At 41.4% G+C, this 17,313-nt stretch overlaps 1 protein-coding gene across 3 annotated transcripts in view; it reads right to left on the bottom strand.

Moving 5' to 3' along the window:
- The window catches only part of WWC2 (WW and C2 domain containing 2), a 114,438-nt gene that overhangs the window by 52,233 nt on the left and 44,892 nt on the right, over nucleotides 1-17,313 (bottom strand). For all 3 annotated transcript variants that reach the window (XM_081924266.1, XM_081924265.1, XM_081924267.1), the window contains exons 3-7: nucleotides 7,924-8,127; nucleotides 6,333-6,409; nucleotides 5,129-5,208; nucleotides 851-980; nucleotides 360-506 (exon numbers count right to left, since the gene is read on the bottom strand). In XM_081924266.1, the coding sequence (XP_081780392.1) occupies nucleotides 360-506; nucleotides 851-980; nucleotides 5,129-5,208; nucleotides 6,333-6,409; nucleotides 7,924-8,127 (638 nt within the window). The remainder of the gene's footprint in view (nucleotides 1-359; nucleotides 507-850; nucleotides 981-5,128; nucleotides 5,209-6,332; nucleotides 6,410-7,923; nucleotides 8,128-17,313) is intronic.

Here is a 17,313-nt window from a genome sequence, read left to right as displayed (position 1 = left end):
TCTACTCCCCCACAAAATACTGCAAAGCATGTGCAGGAGTATTTAGTTTATCATATTTTCTTATGCTTTCCCCCTTCAGCTTCTCAGAAGCCAATAACAAAATTGGAAGACAAAACACTGTTTCTATCACTTTAATAATATTCTTTTGAAACCCAGCCTTCAGAATTCTAAATGTACCATAGAAAAGCCTCTTTTTGGCAATACTTGGTTTCACTATCAGAAAAAAATATTTTAGTGGGGAATATATTAGCCATCTTGATTAGATATAGCAGCAGCCAACCATTTGACTCAAATCCCCTCAAGAATGTTCTGCAGCTATTTTCTCTCTTCCCAACCTTTGAATGGCATGAAAAACTTACATCACCAGAAATGTCTGTCTGAGACCCTGCATCCAAAGTCTGCCTTGAGAGAGAGAGCTGAGAGTGTGCTGGACTGCACCTCAAATCTGGTTCTGATCTGCCAAAATTTTGATTGAGGAGGAACCTCTCTCTCAGCTTTGCAAGACTCTGAAAGGAAACACAAATAATGATGCACTTTCATGCTTCATTTATTGCAAAAGATCGACACACAGCAAAAATACATTGGATGGGGGAGCAGCGAAAAGACAAACCATAAAAGGAGAAACAGTATAAAGAGCTCCCTCAACAGTTAAACATATCCACTTAGGGAATCAACTCAACTGAAGGTTGATCATATTTGCATGTATAAAAGCATTATACGCATATCACAAAAATAAGCTACTACTTCAAGAGGACAACAAAAAACCATGAGTAGTCAAAACAAAAAAACAAAAAAACAAAAATGCAAAAACATTTACCACTACAGTTGTAGGATAGAAATTCAAAAATACCTGCATTAAATCTTGCTTCTCCTTCTCACCAGAGCTTATAGCCTTTCGGATAGACTTTAATTCATTCACAATGGCTTTGGCTTCACTTAGTTCATACCCACTCTGGCCTCCAGACATTTTTTGGTCAATTCTGTAAAACAGAGACACTAGGGGTAACTGTAGAGAAACAAATATTGTTCTCCAAATTAGGGGAAAGAATAGGTAGGTCTAAAGATATTGTTTCCCATAGCATAGTAAGGACCCAGCTACATTGGCAAAGAAAAAGAGTGTTATATGAGTTGTTTATGCTTTCTAAGACTGTGACACCAGATGGCGCTGTGGAGTTCCATTTTTGCCAACCCGATTTCTGGCACCCACAGCACTTTCTCAAAGTACAAAATAACCCATTTGTCCAAAAAGGTTGGTGACCCAGTGCTAGGCAAACATTTTAAAATATTCATTTCTAGCCAGACTGGATACTTTCCAGAGGAACAATTTAATATAACCCATATGAGTTTTTAAAAAGATTGTTATTGATTTACAATATCTATCTACCCATCATTCATCAAGAATATTCTCAAAGTGGTTTGCTTAAAAAGGTAAACACAATAAAAATATCTAACGGAAAATATATTAAAACCACCATTTAAAAGCCATTATCAACAAACCCAAGAAAACAGCAGCCTTACAGAAGCAACAAAAAGGAAGTGATGCAGCAGACTAGAAAGAAGAAGCAGCATTTCTGAAAATCCTTGGTTCCTTCCCCCTTGCCCCCACTTCTTCATCTATCAACGTCAGTCATAAATTTATGTTTTCCAACAGAGGGATGCACCCACACTTCAAAGATAAGAAGTAGTCTTCAACTTCAAGTACACATACAATATCTTACACAGAATGCATGCACTGAAAATGCAACGTTTTCTTAACCTTGACATTAAGCTCCCAGTGTTAAAGAGAGCTTAAAATTGTACACATAGTTTGCTATGCTTTAGAATTCATGGAAGAAAAGTGCGTCCGACCTAGTAACACAGGTAGACAGGCAGATGGCTACTTGATACATGCACAGGAAATTAAACATTATCTGTTATAGGAAGCTAAGTTTTCCAAAAGGTGAACACAAGTTCACAAACTGTGGGTGACAATTGGCTCCTATAGAAATCCATGGCAAAGCTCCAATTGATTTGAATGAGAACCATTGTGGCCAAGATGAAACCATGGTAGCACATTAAAATGTACTAGAGGCTTGCAGCCAAAGATATAGCAAACTATGCAAACTCAGGCTCTCTTGCGCCTCTGTGGCTCTTGGCCACATGAACTTTTCATCTCTGCCAGTTCTCCTCTTCCTCCAAGATGTTTGCTTGACTTCTTGCATTCTCCTGCAGCAGTCAGTGCCTCTTCCATGGTTATTTTTGAAGAGTTCTGATTCTTTTAGCCCTCACCCCCCATGATCTTCTACCTTGCTAGCAGGTAGGATAAGAGCACTTAGCCAATCAAGGCCAGAGGCTCTTTTGACTGAGACAATCATTACAGGAGGCTTTTATCACCACACTGCAATATGGAGAGCAATTGTTACTTTGCGGATAAAGCCATTTGCTCTCTGAAAACAGAGCAAAATAATGACCGGCTGCTTCTTGGGTTATTGTTGTCAAGACATAGGTGCATTCTTGCAAGCTGAATCACGCTCTCTCCAGATATGTGTAAGTATAGCAAGAAAACCAGAAAAAAACACATTTATCTCAGACAGAGGAGTCTATAACTTCCTCTGGTTGGATATGCAGATGACACACATCTGATTTCTGCTGTTCACAGGGGTTCCTAGCTAGTCCAAACCGAAACTGTGGATGGTTTTAACTATTGGAAGCAACCCAACTTAAATCAAGTTAGGATGGGGAACCTGTGATTCTCCAGTCCGTGGCAGACTTTGGGATCTCATATTTCAGCGGGGTGTCCTGTGTGATGCAAAAATTTGGCACCTCTTGCCTCTCGCATTCTGTTCTACAGCCTTGTTGTGGCGTCCCCTGCAGTGCAGCACCCACCCCAGTTGAACCACTCTAAAACCGCCTCTGCTCCAGATGTTGCTGGATTACAGCTCTCATCACCTTCTCCATGACCCTTCTCTATGCTGCCTGGGGTTGGTAGGAGTTGGGTTCCAACATCTGGATGGCCACAGGTTTCCCAGCCCTGTCCTAAACTACAGTTTAGATTAACCATAGTTCTGAGTTCAGATCCAACACGCTGTAGCTTGTTGAACATGGAATTGAAATCTTCCCATGCCTTCCTTGTGGCCGCTCAGAAGGAAAGGCACTCAAGCCCAAGACTTGCAATGCTAAATATTAGTTCAGCCAAAGACCACATCAGGATCTAATTTAAACATGCATAACTGCCATGGATAGTGAACATATAGTCCCTAATCTTGTTTGATTTTACTATCTTTACACAGCTAGGGTAAACAAACCCCAAAACAAGTGAAACTGACTGTGGTTTTGTTGCATGTTGAATGTCTGCTGCTGTGGAGTGTGGTGTCTCACATTTTAAGCTGGAGCTGCCATATTATCACATATATGGCAAAAATGAATAAAATGGTTCTCCAGCACATAAGATATTCTGACCTCCCAAAGTGGCTATCTGAATTTTTCCAACAAATGCCCATTGTTTGCTTGTGGTATGCTGCTGAAAGTTTCCCAAACATGTTTTCGATTCCTATCAAAATTGCTTGCAAGCAAGTTGCTTTAAAACAATACTTCATTGTTATAGTAATGTAATAAAACCAGCATGTTTGGCTAAGCTTTAATCTTGGGATAGTAGCAGAAGTTTCCAAGCTTTGGATATAGGTCCCCGACCACAAAAAACCCCCTATGCTTTAAGGGATAGCTAAATTATGGTTAAATATGTACCCCTTCATTCCCTCCCAACAACTTTTACTTAGATTTAGAAGTATTACTACTGTAAATTGTGTGCAAACTTTACTTCTATTCGACTTCACAGTCTTCCAACATATGGGTGAAATGTGGTATGTCTTTCCAGCACCTTAACTACATCACAAAGATATCTAAAGTCTCAGCCAGCTGTAAAGTTTAATCAAAAGTTCAGCAACAGACAGACTAGGAATTCTCTGCCTCATTGGTTGCAATCCCAAACATACCTACTAGAAAGTGGTTCAACTTAATTCCAAGTATACACATTTAAGGGTGTGTTGTAAACTCTAACCCTAAGTTCCTTGAAGAAGGTCCCTAGCTCAGTGGTAGAACATCTGCTTTGCATGCAGAAGGCTTCAGCTTCAATCCCTGGCATTTTCAAGTTGGACTGGGAATGATTCCCATCTCGAATCCTGAAGAACCACTGCTAGTCAGCATGCATAATATTGAGCTAGATGGACTCAGTATAAGGCAGCTTCTTATGTTCCTATCAATTTAGTACCTATTAATCATTATTAATTTTATTTTGCCCCGCAGCCTATTTAGACTGCTGCCTTTTCCTTTTCAGAGGAGCGGTGGGTCTTCAAGTACAGTGGTACCTTGGTTCTCGAACGGCTTAGTTGACGAACAAATTGGCTCCCTGGAAGTAAGTGTTCCAGTTTTTGAATGTTTTTCAGAAGCTGAATGTCCGATGCGGTTGTCGGCTATTGTTTCTGGGGCACCTGCGCCAATTGGAAGCCGCGCCTTGGTTTTCGAACGTTTTGGAAGTCAAACGGACTTCCGGAACGGATAACGCTTGAGAACCAAGGTATCACTGTAGATTCTTGTATTATGCCCATCAACACTTTACACAGCATGGGGAGAATTTGCATTTGGAAATGCAAAAATTAGCCAAGTAAAAAGAAAAAGGTCCTGAGAGCTTTCCAGCTTGCGGCATTTCAACCTACAGCAGCTTTCTTGTGCTTCAACCTCTTCACTACAGCATGTCTTTCTCCATGGCAGGTAAGGATGCAGTAAAAGCCTAATCCCACTTTAGTGGCTGATGAAGCAGGAAAATGAAACACTGCTGCTCTTCTCTCTCTTTTCCAGCTGATTCTTTGCTCTTCTGCATCCCGCAAGTGGCAGATGGAATCATTCAGTGATGCTTTTTAAAGCCTTGAATCAGCTTTGCACTCCCCCCTGACTTTTTTGAAGTTAATTTTTCAAAACAAAAACATTTTAAAACAGTGGCTAGGTTTTCCCATTGCCGGTAGGCAATAGATTTATCTCAGCTGTTTTCTTATTCCAAAGCTTCTCTCAGTAAACGGATGCAATGATTCTATTTGATTTGGTCCTAACCAGCGGACTGAATTATTTAAGTCAATTTCAATCATTTCATACTCACTGTTGCAATGTTTCATAGCCTTGCTCCTTATACAGTAATTCTTGCTTCATCTGCAAGAGTTCCCTCTTCAGCTTTTTAACCTTGGATGCAAAAACAAATTAGTGAGCCATTCGTTTAAGACAATGGAACACATGGTTGGGATCAGCAATTGGTGTCCCCCCAAGCATTCATTCTTGGTTAGTTGAGGGACTGGACATTACAACCACATGACACAATACCTCTGGGGGTTGACTCACATGTCTGTGTGTGTAATGCTGGAATGTTGTGTCCTATCTCTAGACTTGTAAGCCCTTATTAGTTTTGGCACACTATATAAATCAGTTAGCTTCTACAGGAGTAACAGGCAATTTCCACTCTTGGATATGCTAATGCTTACTAATATGGTGTGAAAAAAAACTGCTCACAAAAGGACTAACTGCTCTGAAAAAGAGTGCAGCATGTGTGTCAGTGTTCAAGATACCCTGCTAGCAGGCATAGCTGGTTTCAACACTACCAGCCTTGCCTATCACATATAAATAAGCCCTTGTTAGTATTTGTTGAACACAAAGGAATTCTATCTTCCTCTTGATGTTCCTGAACAAGCAACTAATGCAAGAGACATGCCAGATTAAGACACCTCTTTATTTGGATAGCCTCATTATAGTAATTAAAGTTGAATTTAACATTTACTTGCTTAAGTTAATTTGTCACTGGATGTGTGCGCATGCCACCTGTTCTCATTCAAGAGACATAGCACCTACTGACAGAGCTTGGAGAGAGAGAATGAAACAGAGAGTAAACATGCAAGCGGGAGAGGAGCCCCAAAGGCCACTTTTTTTGGTGTGTGTGTGTGTCTACACTACACTAACTCAGAAACCAAGAAGTTCCCATCTGGAAGTCAATCTACACATGCTACAATATGTACTGCATTTAAAGACAACATTATTTTCTGCTACAGCACGCTTCTATAAACCACCAACAAGCATCAACATACGCTAAACCAAGTACAATTCATATTATTGGAACTGCCAAGTGCTATTCGTATTATTAGTACTGCTAATGTCCATGCACACACCAAATGTGTTCATATGTGCATGCCACAAAAAACCCAGCAAACATTTCATTTGGATACTTGGGGATTTCAGTGCCTGGACGGCAAATGTCTAACAAGAAACACCACAGATGACACACATTTCCCCATAGATTTCAAATTAAGCATTCTTACCCTTAATCTTGTAGTGGAGATTTCCGCCTTCAGAATATCAGGGTCATACTTAGTGCTGGAAGAGGAGCTTGAAAATACTTATTAGGAAAATTTAAAGAAAATGGAAAATATATTTAACCAGCTGAGAAATGGCTCATTGTTTAATTGCATCACATTGTTGCATTACAGCCAAAGCTACAGCACGAGAACAACAAATATTCAAATACATTTTCTTTCTATCAACCATAAAATTATTAGAAGATGATACACGAGTGAAAGTTACACAAATGAACAAGCAACTGGCCTTTTTTGGGGGGTTTAAAACTGGCCCAAGATTAAAATTCATTTTGACACATCCATAATGGGGATGGAGGAAAAATTCATTCACTTTGCATTTTAACAGGAAACTACCAAATTTGCACTCCCTGAACCAGGATGCAAAATAAAACAGAACTATCCTTCAGAATTTGCACCTGTCTGAATCTTGCAATGTAGTTCGCCACTCAAAATATGTGTACAAAAATATACCATATTAGGGGAAATTGCTTGCAAATTGCACATCAAGCAGAATTTAATTCAAAAATATGTATACTAGGAGAAAAGTGCATGAAAATGTACATATGCATATAATTTTTGTAGTGACTTTTTATATATATAGCAAACTGATGTGAAAATGGCTGGGAACGGAGAGGAATCAAAACTGACTGTTTCATCCATCACTAGTCTGGAGGTGGTTGGAGGATGGATGGCAGCTAACAGATTGTGGCTGAATCCCAACAAGACAGAAGTATTGTTTCTGTGGGACAGAGGACAGGCAGGTGTGGGGAACTCTCTAGTCCTGAATGGGGTAACTGAGCCCCTGAAGGAACAGCTACCCAACCTGGGAGTCATTTTGGACTCAAAGCTGTCCATGGAGTCACAAGTTAATTCTGTGTCCAGGGCAGCTGTCTACCAGCTCCATTTGGTACACAGCTGAGACCCTACCTGTCTGTGTACTGTCTCACCAGAGTGGTACATGTGCTGGTTATCTCCTGCTTGGACTACTGCAATGTGCTCTATGTGGGGTTACCTTTGAAGGTGACTCAGAAACTACAACTAATCCAGAATGTGGCAGCTAGACTGGTGAGTGGGAGCAACTGCCAAGACCATATAACACGGGTCCTGAAAGACCTACATTGGCTCCCAGTACATTTCCGCACACAATTCAAAGTGCTGGTGCTGATCTTTAAAGCCCGAAATGATCTTAGCCCTGTATACCTGAAGAAGCATGGACACTGAGATACAGCACAAAGGGCCGTCTGGTGGTTCCCACACTGCGAGAAATAAAGCTACAGGGAACCAGGCAGAGGGCCTTCTCAGTAGTGGCCCTGTGGAATGCCCTCCCATCAGTTGTCAAGGAACTTTTAGAAGACAGCTGAAGGCAGCCCTGTACAGGGAAGCTTTTTAAAGTTTAATGTTTTACTATGTTTTCATATATGCGGGAAGCCACCCAGAGTGGCTGGGGCAACCCAGTCAGATGGGTGGGGTACAAATTTACTACTACTACTACTACTATTACAGCAACAAATGAATGAATAAAAATATACAAATACCGTATTTCTAAGATACGTACAGCTTGTATGAGAACTTGATTTCTCCTTGTAAGCATCATTCAGCCTCACATATTCATCCAAAGCAAGTGCTAGCCTCTGTTCTTTCACATGGTACAGTTCTTTCTGAGTGCTGAGTGCATCTTGTGCTACTGTAAGATAATCTTTCAGCATTTTCTCTTGTTCTTGCCTCCATTGTTTTCTTGGATCTTCTATCTGTGTGGTTTCTGGAGAAATGCAGTTGTAAAAGCTTTTATTTAGTACAATAAAACTGGTCAATCTTAGCCACATTCAAATTAGTAATGTCCAAAGGACTTGTTTAAAAAGCTTTGTTCTATTACCTTGCAAGTTTTAAGTGACATCTTTACTGAATCACATTTTGAACCTCTGCATTATCTACCCATTTTCACCAGACCCAAGCAAGACATACATACTCAAGCAATACAATGGGTCAGAGTAGACCCAAAGAAAATAATGAAAGTCAGTTAATTTTTGTAGCTCTACCCTGAGAAGGACTAACACTGAATGCAACTGATGGATCCAATCATATTTTTGTCCCACGGATATTTAGGTATAAAACATGTTAAGAACTGAGATTACTTCCAAAGTATCTTAGGACTGAAGAAGTTTAAGAGAAAAAGCAATTTTTACATGCAACATGTATGATGTTATGCTCTATGTTCTTTACTACTTTCAGCCTGCTGTTCTCCAATATAAAAGGCAGAAAAGAATGTTTAAACCTTTAAGGCATTTCAGAGAAAGATTCAGGTTTTAAGAAAATCTCAGGTCAATGAGTTCAATTTATGTTGATGAAAGATGCTATAGTGTATAACTCTTAAACAGTACTTTATATCTTCAAAGCTCTCTAGGAAAACATTAATCCAAGATACTGATTTAGGTTCAAGTGCTTCTCCTAGCTCTAACGTTAGTTACATATACTTCTCGAAGACACTTTCTCTACTTTTGCCTACTTAAATTATCCAGTGCAAACAGTAACTCCAATGCACCACAATAGACTTTAAACATATGTTTGGTTAGCTTCTGCTGCAGCAGAGGAAGGTCCCTAGTGGTATCAATTGCCAATAATGCTCAATAGTCCTACACATTTAATCTTCCTACTGCTACACTTTGATGTGAATTCAAGAGGCAAGTAAATGAGGAAGTAGCTCTTTTTTAAAAGAAGAAAAAGGAATCAGAATGATTCCCATGCGCCCCCTTAAACACAAATGCAGTTTATGTAAGTACATTTGTATGGAAAGTTTTGCCAAATATACTCAAAACAAGACTAGAGATAGATAGTATTTGTTTTTACACAAGCTTATGGAAGGAAAATAAGAGGTGCCAACTTTATATACCGCTGATTTCTCATACGCTTAATAGGATGCTTCTCCCCATCCAAATAATTTTGTTGGTCTCAAGGGACAGTGATGTGAGCCTCCAGGGGTGAAGTCAAACTGCTGTTGTTAGCAGCATCAAAGTGACCTCCCTGGGGTGCAAGCCTGGACTGTGTGCATGGAGGTCCTGGGCTGCTCAGGCGACGACCTCCCTCTCAGCCTCGCCGATCTGCTCCAAAGGAAACCAGAGCAGTACATTTGGCACCAACCTGGCTGCAGGAGTTGCTGAAAGAAGTCCTACAAAGCACCATCCAACCATCTTAGGGATTCCACTCTGGGTTTGTGTAGGGTTTACTCCTTTGCCTTTTCTTCTCCCAAAGATATCTCGCAAGGCAATGGAGGTTTAGGATCGGAGTTTTCCTTCTGATGGGCTACCTCCCCAGGTTGATGAGCCCCATCTGCCCCTCACTTTCCTCTACAGCAAACGCAGAAATGGCCTTCTTGACCATTTGACCCACTACTTGTTTCATCCACTCAATCCAGTGCACCCTGTCTTCACATGCAGGGAAAGTCCCTAATTCATTGAGGGTTTGAGATCCATTGTATACCATCACCTGGTTTAGCTGGGTTGTCAAAGCTATTCACTGGGGTGTGGCCATTGTCACATGCTGACGGCTTTTAGGAGCCACAGGTGAAAGCTCAGTGCAGGGTGGGGACAAACTATCCCAGAAGGAGCACAATGTGTCTCCCACCAGAGGCACGACCCCTCCCCAACACCCCATACAAATAATTTTTATATAAAGCAGAGAAGCTGGCAAAAGCCATATGCAGTCAAGGCAAGCAGAAATAAAGAGGTGTTTCCCAAGTAAGGACAGAGCACAGGAGATTGCCCTTGTCTTCAAAATGCACCTTTTCCCCTCCTTTCACAGAGAAAGGGGGAGATCATCCCTATGGGCACCAGCATACATCCTTAAATCTCAGAGCCAGGAGCCAGGAGCAAGTCTTTCCCTTGGGCATCATGAGGCAGAAAAAACTCTGGAGAAATTCTAGTTGAGACAGAGAGAGCGTTTTTTCCTACTGCTTTTGTGTGTGCCTTTTTTTTGGCATACACACTAACCTATGCAAAAATAACAATTATTGGGGTGGTTAAGGGGAAGTGATCATGAAAGCAAACCCAAAGCATCAAATGGGATTTCATAATGATTCTACAATCAAACAGGATAAAGGCAGTTCTGTTGGGCTTTGGGGGATGAATGTAATGATTGCGGTTGTACTTTAAGAGAGCAGCACTAGTCGTAATGGAAAATAATCTCACAAGAGAGAAAAGCCATATCTGCGAACACATTTCAGGTAATTGCTCAGTAGGTTTAAGTCAGGATTGCTCAATGTGTGGCCCAAACTAAAGGAGTAGCCTGCAGAGTCCTAAAATGTGGCCCACAGCAATGCTGTCCTTGTGACTGTAGGACAAGGACAAAGCTGTTTCAATGCAGGGTGTGCGTTTTTTAGCACTTACAGTCTCACAAATCAAGCAATTTTATTTATTTTCGCCTTTATGAAACCTCATGTGGCCACAATTTTTGTTTCTGAATATGAAAACAAAATCAGTTGTGATCGTCTCAGTCCTGAAAAGCTGGTGATATTGTTTCTGAAACGTTCCAGGTTTAGGAAAAATTAAGATCCTTTCGAATAATGATTTCCAAACCCTAAGTTTTCTAAAGATGGCTTCCACTCTATGGCTGTTACAAGAAATAGCATGAAAAGGTTCACTGTCTGACAAGTGGCAAACGGGTATATAAATTAAGGCTACGTGGGTGAATTTCAGCCTACTGGGGGTTTCACAGGCCATCTATTCTTAACAGCAGGGCAGTGTACTTTTACATCCACGAAGCAGCGGGACAAAAGCCAGTCCTGCTCGCATTAAAGAAAAAGGTTACCCTTCCCCTTCAAGGTAGCAAAGCCAAAGCTGGATACACCACACAGCAAGCATCTGCAGAATATTTGCTGCAACCTTGCTTCCCTCAAATAAGAGCAATTGGAATAAGTCAGACATAATTCAAGCTTCCCTTTGGTAGCAGAGCAGAAGAGAGCAGTACGCCTATGCTGTTTCAGAACTGCTGTTACTTGGAACATACTGGGACAAATGATGACAGCAAAATAGCATATTTTGCCATAAAAATAATTTTCAGAGCACCAGTTAAATATGAGCCCATAAATTCGATTCATAAACACCATTTATTCCCAATAAAAACATATTTACTCAGAGAGCATTCTGCATGCAGATATGAAGATCTGGTCTGCGCTGCAATCTACCTGTATAAATTTCAGTGCAATTGTAATTCCATAACAAAAGAGCATTTCTCTTGACTCTGTCAGGCTTGATTGAAATGTCATACCATGGAATTGATCTCTATTCTTTGAGTTAACTGTCCTTTTGTGTAAGGCATATGGTGTTTCTGGGGATCATGAACATTTGTATTCTTGTTCTTCCATAGTGGAGAACAGCAAGTAATTTCAGGCTAGGTTGTCAATTTCTTGTGCTGAGGGAGGAAAAAAGAACTCAAATCTTTGGACCCATTTGCTCTTCTAAGCTGCTGGCTCAAATAAAAATTTTATGCACTTAAAGAAAGCAGTGAGGGACCAGAGTTTTCTCTTCCTCTGATAAATAGCTTGTAGACAACACAGTTTCCCATCTTTCTCGAGACAAGCACAACACTGTAATATAAGAGACTGTACCTCTGTTGTCACACATTGTCATATGTACCTTTTGTCGGTATGACTTTGTTGGAAAATTAGGTCCTCTGCCTTACAGTTCCTGAGACTATCAGAAAAGAAACTGAAATACAGTGAACCACATGTTTAAATCCTTGGGATGCCTGAAGAAATGAGGAATTTAAAAGCACCCAACTGTCACTGTTCAGCTTCAAGCTGCAAATGGAAAAGCAACTCTGCTACCAGACCTGTGAAATCCAAAATGACATTCTGTAGCCAGGTGGACAGTCCCTTTTCAACAGCCCCAAATGTTGGGAAAGGGATGGTCATCAGAACCATGGTGGGAAGGGAAAGCATTAAATATCCCCTCCCTCCTTGCTGAAGTCCCAATCCTGATCCCCCTACCCCAGCTATAACTTAGGGAGGGAAAATCTACTTACGTCCCGCTCTACTTAGGCCCGTTCCAAGTCACGACCGTGGCAAACCCAGAAGTAAACACCGGGTTTGCCGTGATTCGCGCATATGCAGAAGCGGCTGCCGCCGTCTGCACATGCACAGAAGTGGGCTGCCGCTGAATGCGCCTACGCACAATGGCACTTTTACCAGCGACCCATTTCGCCATAAGGACGGGCCTCCGGAACGGATTGTGGTCTTGAGTAGAGGTTCCACTGTAAAGGCAATGCTATTTGGAAAAAGAAAGGGTTAACGGGCCAGAGCAGAATCCTACAGAAGGGACATTGTAATTAATGGGGCTTACTCCCAAGGCAGAGTGTGCAGATTTGCAGAAAGAGCATGCTGTGTTTGAACAAAACAGTATTTTAGTGCTAACACAACCCAGGTCCGCCCCCCCCCCCCCAGTTTGAAGCTGTTCTTTATGAAAAATGAAATCAAACCCAACTGCCATACATTTAATGTAAAATTAAATAGTCCGTAAAACACCAGGTACTTTTATTTTTTATGGGTTTCCTTTCAAAACATCTACTGAAGAAGCTTTACTTATGTTTCTCCCTACTCAAAGAGAAAATGTATTACCATCATAGAATTGAAATGTCAAACGTAAAACAAAACCTAAAAAGCAAAAAGGGGGACTGAACCCCAGTCCAATCAACGTAGATTTAATTCATTAATTGCTAGCGTGATTAGCCACCTAATCAACATTTCATAAAGTATGGCATGCTTCCATCAACCCTAAAAATTGGGGCCATGCATCTTTTCTACAACATGCTTTTTGACTGCAAGTCATTAGTGCACAATTCACACTGCGAAGACTAGGTCAACATAATTAAACACCCACTCATGAAACTGGCTAACAATCTGTTACTTACCTTCTTTACCAACAACAGGATGCAAAACTAGAATTTCTAAATTTATCAAGCTTCCTGCTGTATTCTAGTGTTGGCATTGCTAGGTGAGATCCATGGAAGGTAACTTAACTAAAAAACGTTACCATGGGGGGTCAAGACTTCACAAAGCCACTGAATTCCTGCAGATATGTCATTTCTGCTCTACTGGTTAGCTGGGTGGTGAAGGTGGCATCTCTTAAAAGCTAGGTGTATACAGGTGTCCTTTCCACAAACTGATTGATCCCAATCAATCCCAATGGGGCGAGGGTATCTGCACCCTATATAAAGGAGTCATTAAGCCACAGCTGAATGACAACACGGAAGAAGCTAAGAGAAAGCAGGTCACTTTTGGAGCTCAGACATTTCCATACTAAAGCATTAAATTAACCAAGGTCCATATGTCAAACCCTGAAACAAAGAGGCAATCTGCCAAAACTTCAATCAGAAGCTAGCTGGTAAGCACGCTGGTGCTTCTTAAAGCTTCAGAAAGTAGAAGGGAAAGTAATAGTATTATCCTTCTTGACTTCACCATGACTGCATCTTCCCTTCCATCTCAGGCAGTGCATTGATTCCCCATTGCAGTCCCAGGTGCAAAGGACATACAACAAAAGGCACAGGACAAAAGTGTTGGAACGAAATAAGCCCACAACTTTCATTCATTGCGGATGTCAGATGGTTTGATGTAGGCATTGGGTATGTATCCTGAAATCAACAAGCCCGTGTGCAGGTTGATGATTAAACAGAGTTGACCAAGGTAAAGGGTCACCCTCCAACACGCATCACATCTGGGTGACCCACCAAGATCACCATGACAGGGGTGCAACGGTCAACCCCTGAGCTGAGTATCTGGACATGCGGCACCCCGTAACCTCCCTTAAGGGGATACATGACAACAGAGCAGTGGGGAGCACCTCCTGGCCATGTCGGCTAAGGATCCATCCCAACGCCTCTTCTGGCACTCACAAGTTGGTGGGAACGGGCATTACCTGACATAAATGCTTCTAGGCAAACACTTCCTGTTCCAGTGCTCCTTACTGGGATCTCCAATCCCAATCCTGCCAGGACTTGTACAGAAAAGGACAAATAATCCTCTCATTGCCAGTATACTTCACCTATGTCTCCAGGTACTAAAGAACAGTCTGTGTCGTTGATTCAGAGCAAGACACAAGACATTTGTTCGGTCTATAACCTTTGAGAACCTTACAAGGGAACCATTCATAAGCAGCAGGAAGTCGTCAACAACAACAATGGACACAAACGCTTTACAAAAAAACAACAATGGACACAAACATACAAATTGCCATATTGTGATGAAGGGTCATGAAGTCTGCATCATAGTGAGAGTCATCAGACATCGGCATTTTCATTTGAAGTTAGTAGATGTTTTAGAAAAATAACCATTTATATGCTGAGATCTCAAGCCGAGGTGTGTGTGTGTGCGCGCGCTATTTAAATCCATCATCTGCCTCCATGCATTTGGCACAGGAGGAAAATCCTGCCAGAAACATAAAAGTAGCAACACGGGGGGTGAGGGTGGATAAAACATGTGAACATGTTGCTGAAATGGCCACAAATGATACATCGTATTACACAACTCTTTTCAGATCATGATAGGTGAGATGCTTACATCGGTTAGCAGCTTCAGGCTCCTGCAAAATATTTTGACTTGGTTAAACATTAATTCCAACACTGTGGCTTGTGAGAAGTGGAGAGGATTTCTAGCAACTTACAAGTCAAGCTGTTATAAGAAGGTGTCTTTTCCCAAGACATTTGAGAATAATGCTGTGTTTTTTCTAGTTGTAATTGTATCTGTCCTGTGCAGAAAAAAGAGGATTACCTGTTCTTTCAGCAATCAAACCTAGTGTTAGTCTTTTGAGGGGAAAACTGTACAGATGTTATATGGGCAACAGTACTTGTTTGCTTAGATACGTCTTGAGGTTTGGTCCAACTCGTTTTTGTGTGTGTATGAATATAGCATTAGATTCTGTTTTCTCTTCTCCTGCCTAAGCATCAGAATCCAGACTCAGAACTGAGCCCCAATGAGATCTCCTGTGCAGAGGAGGAGAAACATGGTCCCAGAGAGCCCTCTAGCACAAATGGAGACCTGGGGACTCCATGCTTCATGAAGCTCAGCTGGAGGCACTTCCCTATAATAATAGTCTTCCACTATGGGCCTCCAATATGAAGGACCCCATTGTCCCTTATTGGGACCTTGATTCCAGACCTGGGCTTGCCCATCATTCTCTCCGGGACTCCAGAACTAGTGGCAATTCTGCCTGGGCAGAAGTTTTCGTATGGTGACTCAATCCCCAACTAGCAGCCTCAGACCTACCATCCAACTGGACTACTTAGAAGGGAAACACAAACCCCAGAGGTGCTCTGGATACTGGCTGTGAGAAGCTCCAGAAAGATGTGAAGCTATAGGTCCACTTTAAAAAAAAAAAAAAAAACACCACCAGTCTCTGCAGTGGCATATTTCCAGAAAAAGATGTGCCAAAACTCACCATGAACGCCTCCCTTGTTCTCTTATAATGGCAATGGCACCCACCTGAGAGGTGCTGGAACTGAGTTTTGGCGAGTTCTGGTTCGGGCGGGGGGAAAGCCCTGAGTCTCTGGCTGCTAAGCGTTGATGCAACAGAGCAACAACTCCAGGAGGTAGCCCTTCCTTATTCTTGCATTTCCTTGCGCCATATTTTTTCAGTACAATCTCCTTGCCTGGCTAGAACAGGCCACGTAAGTTCTGACAGTGCAAACAGCTTACCAAAGCCTCTCTTGTATATAGTAACTCAACTGTAGAACCAGAAGTTGTGCACAAACAATAACTAATCAATAGTGGGTTGTGACAGTGACTGTGCCACCTCTCTCACAAGTTTCTGAATATATATATTTACCTCACACATACACCCACCATTTCTCTGTCAATAGCCTACATAAAGCTACTATTGGTAGACATGTTGCCCTTATTTTGTACCAGTGTTGTAATTCTGAAATTATGTGAAAAGCCCTGAGGTACCTTTTCAAAAAGAAAATTGCATACATGAGTTAGGTGAACTTAAATATATTTTGAGCAAGCTAAAGACTAACCTAAACAAGGGATTCTTCTTAACTGTTTTTGCTTTTTGATCCTGAGCCTACAATACAAATTGGGAACTTATCCAAGCAGCGCTGCTGATATGCAACTTTGATTTATTGAACTGCAACACTGAAACCATACCAAAATGAAGAAAAGGAGGTAGTAAATCAAGCCCAAGAGTCATCACATACTGAAAGTCAATTCTTCAGAACGGCTAAGGGGTGGAAATCACTGCTTGGGATTCTTACGGTTTCAACAATAATACTTAACATTTATGTGGGGCTTTCGTTGGCATATTTGAACATTCATCCTATAATCCACCACCATGTAAGGTAAGTGACTATTATCATCCTCTTCTTTCTGAAGAGAACAGAGGCTGAGAAAGCAGTGCCTTAACTACGGCCTCCTCATGAATTCTTGGAAGAGACAATCCTAGAACCAGGAACACCATGGTTGACAGCTCTCAGTCTTAGCCACTACACCATGCCAGCTGTTTCAAAAGAATTCAGGCTACATGAAAAGGCTTGGGATGCAACATTATCCTCCTACCTGCAATAATAGCCGGCATAGTTTGGCATCCATTTCTTTTAAAAAGCAAAATGCTCATGGTCTGAAAAAAGGGAGATATGTTGCTTCCACAGTACAAAGACTAACAGTAACGCAAGTGGTGCAGCTGTTAATACATCATCTACATTTCTGAACAACTGATAATGTATACAAATGCCTCCCCAAACTGCCATTTCTACAGCTAAAAGTTAATGAAACTTTTGGTAAACTCCTGTGTGCTGCAGTTAGCAATTATCAGACCGTTGCATTCCAGGCAGGAGAATTAAAGCTATAATCTCAACTTTAGCATGTAAGACAAATGACCTGCCTCTGACCCTTATCACAGGCAGTTTACCATCCAGTAACTCAAACAAAGAATGCTCTCTTCAGAACACCCACTCCAATACC

This window comes from Podarcis melisellensis (assembly GCF_964234715.1).
Source record: "Podarcis melisellensis genome assembly, chromosome: 9".
Lineage (NCBI taxonomy): Eukaryota > Metazoa > Chordata > Lepidosauria > Squamata > Lacertidae > Podarcis > Podarcis melisellensis.
This window is presented reverse-complemented; position numbering and strand designations above follow the sequence as displayed.